At 40.7% G+C, this 6000-nt stretch overlaps 1 protein-coding gene across 1 annotated transcript; it reads left to right on the top strand.

The window, feature by feature from the left end:
- The first annotated feature begins 4500 nt into the window (after positions 1 to 4500).
- On the top strand, positions 4501 to 5539 carry LOC111485537 (exosome complex component CSL4-like). The gene is made up of 3 exons (XM_023132468.1): positions 4501 to 4681; positions 4814 to 4895; positions 5233 to 5539. The coding sequence occupies exons 1-3, from the start codon at positions 4568 to 4570 to the stop codon at positions 5322 to 5324; spliced, it is 288 nt and encodes a 95-aa protein (XP_022988236.1). The 5' UTR covers positions 4501 to 4567; the 3' UTR covers positions 5325 to 5539.
- Positions 5540 to 6000: the final 461 nt, after the last annotated feature.

The raw sequence follows: 6000 nt of genomic DNA, 5'->3' as shown, positions 1-6000 counted from the left end.
CAGTTATGGTACAAGCATCATCATATTATGTTGTAGCCCTGAGAGTGGCAACGCTGATGGATATGCCACGACAGATGGCTAAGCAAAATGTGCCAACAGTGACCACTCAAAATGCCTCTGGCCAACGAAGAAGGCCTAATAGGAATCCTTCAGATCTGATAGACAGCCTCGAGGGCGATTTGAGTGTCGGGGTAGAGATCAAGAGCAGAACAGGACCTAAATGCCCTAACTGTAAGAGATATCACGAGGGAGAGTGTTTTGCTGGGACAAAAGTATACTTTGGTTGTGGCAAGCCAGGCCATTGCGTAGCAAACTGCCCTCATAAGAGAAACCATGAGGGAAACAACCCAGTGGGACAGAATCTGAGATGCCGGGGAGTCCCACAGCAAACTCGAGCTGTGGCCCATGCTATCACGACTAGAAAAGCAGAAGAGGCTGACATAGTGGTGACAGGTACACTACCTATCTTTGATCACCTAGCATTTACATTATTTGACTCTGGTGCTACCCACTCTTTTATTTTTGAGGGGTTTGTGAAATCTGCAAACTTGAAACTAGAACTCCTAGAGTCTCCTCTTACTGTGTCTACACCAGCAAATAAATACCTGACTGCTACCCATAGAGTTAGAGGTGGTAGTGTGACAGTTGCAGGGCGAAAGCTTGTAGCATCACTGACTGTTCTGTGTATGCAAGACTTCGGTGTGATTTTAGGGATGGATTGGTTGGACGAGAATCGTGTCCTCATCAATTACGAAGCGAGAAAGGTAACCTTTAGGCCCCTGATAGGAGAGAACTTTGAATTCAAAGGGGAATATCCAGAAATACCCCTAGGGTCATCACAGCGTTGAAGGCTAGAATGTTGTTGTATTAGGGAGATTGGGCGATTCTAGCTTGTGTAACGAAAGTCAGTGAGTCTAGTCTAGTGGTATCCTCTGTTCCTGTGGTTGGAGAATTTGAGGATGTTTTTTCAGAAGAGCTTTCAGGGCTGCCCCCTAATCGAGAGGTAGATTTTGTTATTGACCTCGAACTAGGGACAACACCGATATCCAAAGCGCCATATAGAATGGCACCTGTTGAGCTCAAGGAGCTGAAGGTACAATTACAAGAACTTCTAGACAAGGGATTCATACGGCTCCACCTTGGGGAGCCCCTGTGCTATTTGTTAAGAAGAAAGATGGAACTATGCGATTATGTATAGATTATAGAGAGTTAACAAGGTCACAATCAAGAATAAATATCCTCTCTCAAGGATAAACGACCTATTTGACCAATTGTAGAGTGCAACGGTGTTCTCTAAGATCGATCTGCGATCAGGATATCACCAGATAAGAATCAGAGAGGAAGACATACCTAAAACAGCTTTTAGAAGCCGCTATGGACATTATGATTTCATAGTCATGTCTTTTGGTTTAACCAATGCTCCTACAGTGTTTATGGAGTTGATGAACCGAGTGTTTAAGGAATTCTTAGACACCTTCGTGATTGTGTTCATTGACGACATCTTGGTGTATTTTAAGTTTGAGAAGGAGCACGAGGAACACCTGAGGAGAGTTTTAACTCTACTGAGAACCCATCAGTTATATGCCAAATTCTTGAAGTGCGAATTTTGGCTGCAGGAAGTGGCTTTTCTTGGACACGTGGTATCCAGTCAAGGGGTAACTGTGGATCCTGCTAAGATTGAAGTATTCTTGAAATGGCCTAGACCAACCACGGTTGATGAAGTAAGAAGTTTTCTGGGTCTAGCAGGCTATTATAGAAGGTTTGTACAAGATTTCTCTTAAATATCTGCAGCTTTGACACAGTTAACCAAGAAGGGGAAACCTTTTATCTGGACACCAGAGTGTGAATAGAGTTTTCTAGAACTGAGAAAGAGGTTGGTCACTACGCCTGTACTTATAGTGCCCGGCGGATCAGGTGGACTTGTGGTTTACAGCGACGCTTGAGGAAAAGGGCTAGGTTGTGTATTCATGCAAAAGGGCAAGGTGATAGCCTACGCCTCTAAACAGCTGAAAGACTATGAGCGCAACTACCCCACCCACGATTTTGAACTAGCAGCCGTGGTATATGCATTGAAAACCTGGCGTCACTACCTATATGGGGAGAGAGTTCAGGTGTATATGAACCATAAGAGCCTCAAGTATTTGTTTACACAGAAAGAGCTCAACATAAGATAGTAGAGGTGGTTAGAACTAGTTAAGGACTATGACATTGAGATACTTTACCACCCATGGAAAGCTAATTTAGTGGCAGATGCCTTGAGCAGAAAGACAGCCCACACATCTGCCTTGATCACAAGGCAGAATTATCTACAGGACGACATAGAGAGGGCCGAACTATTTGGGGTCAGCAAGAAACTAAGAGACCAGAGGGATATTCAGTTTCTTCTGAAGAGGGTTTGATGTGGCAGGACCAATTATGCGTACCTCGGGATGAGAAGATCCAATAGGAAATCATGACTGAGGCACAAAACATGTCCTACGTGTTCCACCCTGGTAGTACTAAGATGCATCAGGATTTGAAGTGTAGTTATTGGTGGTCGGGAATGAAGAAGGATGTAGTTAAGTACGTGAGACGGTGTTTGACTTGTCAGTAGGTAAAGGCCCCGAGACAGCGACTAGCAGGGTTGTTGCAATCGTTGAATATCCCACAGTGGAAATGGGAGGAAATAAGGCTTTAATGTCATGCAGGTCATTGTGGACAAATTGACTAAGGCAGCCCACTTTATACCCGACAGAGCTACTTATCGAGTGGACCAGTGGGCCCAGTTGTACGTCAAAGAGATAATCTGCTTGCATGGCATGCAAGTGACCATTGTGTCTGATCGGGATGCTAAGTTTACTTCTAACTTCTGAAAATGGTTATAAAAGCCGTTGGGAACGCAACTCAAGTTCAGTACAGCTTTCTATCCTCAGACTAATGGGCAAACCGAGAGGATATGTTCAGGGCATGTTTAATAGACTTTGCAGGTTGCTGGGATCACCTGACCCTTATGGAATTTGCCTACAACAATAGTTACCAGGCAACCATTCAGATGGCACCATTCGAAGCTCTATATGGGCAGGTGCAGAACTCCTATATTCTGGGAGGAGGTAGGCAAGAAACAGTTGTTGGGGCCGGAGTTGGTACAGACTACCAACGCAGCGGTACAGAAAATTAAAGAGAGGATACTCTCTGCACAAAGTCGGCAGAAGAGTTATGTAGATTCTCGTAGGAAAGACCTCGAGTTTGCAGTGGGTGATCACGTCTTCCTGAAAGTAGCCCCCATGAGAGGAGTGCTGAGATTTAGGAAGAAGGTTTCGTTCCTCTCTACAATCGATGTGGGATCTCACAATCCACCCCTGTTCGAGACCCAGTGTCACGGTCATGCTTGTCCAAGGCATGTCACCCATGGTCGCATGTTTGTGACACGCTGAAACCCTTGCCTTGTACTACTTTATTGCTTTCTTTTACCGCTTTCATGTTGTATTATTTCTTTCTTGTTTTCTTTAAGAGTATGACGTTTCGGCGAAGTCATGGCTACGCCTGGTAGACATGAAATGTCTCAAAATGTACTATAGGGGAATGCGACTAGTTGTCAAATTCTCCCTAGTTATATATTGTTGAAGTCGTTGTTGCCTTTTTGCTTGCATGCTATATAACACCACACTCTCTCTCTCTTGCTTTCAAAACTCTTTTTCCAAAACCTCTCCCCCCCCCCGCTTTCTAAAATCTTCTCTTGAAATTGAGACCCAAGGTTTGTATTCACGTTGCCCGACCGTAGGCAACGTGACTCAAAGTAGGCTTGACTCACTCAGTGCTGAGAGCGAGTGCCACACAATCGCCCAATCCGCTGCCTAAAAACCATGATTGTGACACCCAACATACCCTATGGCACTCGTTTCTCTCTCCAATCAATGTGGGATCTCACAATCCACCCACCTTTGGGGTTTAGCGTTCTCGCTGGCACTCGTTCCCTTCTCCAATCGATGGGGATCTCACAATCGACCCACCTTCGGAGCTCAACGTCCTTGCTGGCACTCGTTCCTCTCTCCAATCGATATGAGATCTCATACTTGATATCATATGGCAATTGGCAGACCACCACCTTTGTTGATATGTATGGTGATCAGAGGACAACTAACCCAACCTTGGATCAGTAACTCAGTGAGAAGGATGTGGCTTCACATGCTCTGAAAGAGAGATAGCAGATGACCCAAGCAAAGATGAAGAAATTTGCTAATAAGAAATCAAGGGAAGGGGAATACGCCATAGGCGATAGAAAAGGATTGTTTTTGTTTTTCATGATGATGGAATTGGCAAACAAGAATGTTTTTGTTTTTTTGTTTTTCATCTTGTTATAATGTTGTAATTAAATAATTGAACCAACTTAAAATGGAAAATGTCTAGCTTATCCGTAGGTGGAAGTAGACTTTCATGCTTGTCGAATCCACTTTTGTCATGAGAAACCCTTCGTTACACAGCTTTTTATCAATTATTGGTATAGATATATTTTATATTGACAGACTTTTATTTGAAATGTCTTCTAATCTATTCTGTTTGGGAAATATTTTACATTGGAAGATCATTCATGCTTTCTGTCTTAAATCATGTCCGTAGGCAACAAGACATTCGAGCAACGGAGATTGATAAAGTAGATATGCATTTGTCATTTCGTCCTGGTGACATTGTCAAAGCTCTTGTTGTACCCTTTCTGTCTTAATCATTTTGCTGTTGGATTTTGTTCATTGCTTGCACTAATGAAATTTTCTTGGAGGTTTTGATTCCGAGTGTATTTCTTACCTCAAATTTCCTTGACAAAAGTTCTCTCCAAAAGCTTTCTCTTGGAGATGCAAGGGCCTATCATCTATCAACTGCAAAAAACGAACTCGACGTCGTCTCTGCCGAAAGTACAGCAGGTATAAACAGTATGGTACTTCCGTAATCGTTGTTCCTATCTTGTCGTCTTGATCATGAAAGAGCTTGAGCCATAGATGTCCAACTGGTATTTTAGTACTTTGAATGTTCTGTTATTACTTGATTAGGAATGAATATAGATCTCCATAAGCATGCCTCTTGTTCAAAATGCCAATCCTTGTGTACTTGGTTCATCATTTTAAGGGCTAGATGTAGCTAATGTTTTGAAAGGCGCCATCTGTGAAGCCCACCAAAGGCTATTGCGTTTTATTGTGCTTGAGCTTTGAAAAAACACTGGTTGTATGTAACTCTTCTATTATGGATTGAATGTTATTTTAGGTTCAGTGATGGTACCCATAAGTTGGACAGAAATGCAGTGTCCATTAACAGCCCAAATTCAGCAAAGAAAAGTTGCCAAAGTTGGAGGATGATGTCTAGGGACAAAGCTATTCCTTTTTCTTGTAGTTTTTCATTTATAATATCGGGTATCGAATATAGAAAATCCGCACGCTTCGTTATGGTAATTGTATAGTTCGGGCAGGGTCCTTAATTTTGAGACGGGATGAAAAAATTTAGTGCCAACTTATTGCTAATTTGAATTAGGCAAGATATTCGTAATCAGTTAATATTTGGAGAATATATCTTAAATATTAGTAGTCTGTTAATATCTTCCTATTTATGATTTGATTTGTAGTATATTTTATTTTATTCTCAAGACTTATTTAGTTTATATTTTCGTTATTCGTAGGAATTAGTTAGTATCAGTTGGTATCTTGTATTCTATTTAAACGTTGTGAATGTATTCTATTTTTCATTCAAGTAAACAATATTTTTTAGATTTATTCATATTTTCTTTGGTAATAATATATTGTCATATATTATTACTGAAGAAATTAGAGTTGCACTATAAATTATTATTCGTTGATAAAGTCATTTCAATGATAATAATAAACTATATATAAAATTAATCTATGTTATAAATTGTAATTTATTTATTTTTATTATAATTTGTAAAACATTTATTTATTTATTTTTAAGTATTTAATTAAGATTTAACATTCAAACTATATATTTTTTTGAAAATTATATATCAAATATAGTTTAAAC

This window comes from Cucurbita maxima, unplaced genomic scaffold (genome assembly GCF_002738345.1).
Source record: "Cucurbita maxima cultivar Rimu unplaced genomic scaffold, Cmax_1.0 Cma_Scf00010, whole genome shotgun sequence".
Taxonomy (NCBI): Eukaryota; Viridiplantae; Streptophyta; class Magnoliopsida; order Cucurbitales; family Cucurbitaceae; genus Cucurbita; species Cucurbita maxima.
This window is presented reverse-complemented; position numbering and strand designations above follow the sequence as displayed.

Bases quoted from the DNA above. Each gene is read 5' to 3' on its own strand.
- LOC111485537 (XM_023132468.1), top strand. From the start codon at position 4,568: ATGCTTTCTGTCTTAAATCATGTCCGTAGGCAACAAGACATTCGAGCA. The intron at 4,682-4,813 runs GTACCCTTTCTG...TCTCTCCAAAAG, and splicing joins ACATTGTCAAAGCTCTTGTT to CTTTCTCTTGGAGATGCAAG. The intron at 4,896-5,232 runs GTATAAACAGTA...ATGTTATTTTAG, and splicing joins CTCTGCCGAAAGTACAGCAG to GTTCAGTGATGGTACCCATA.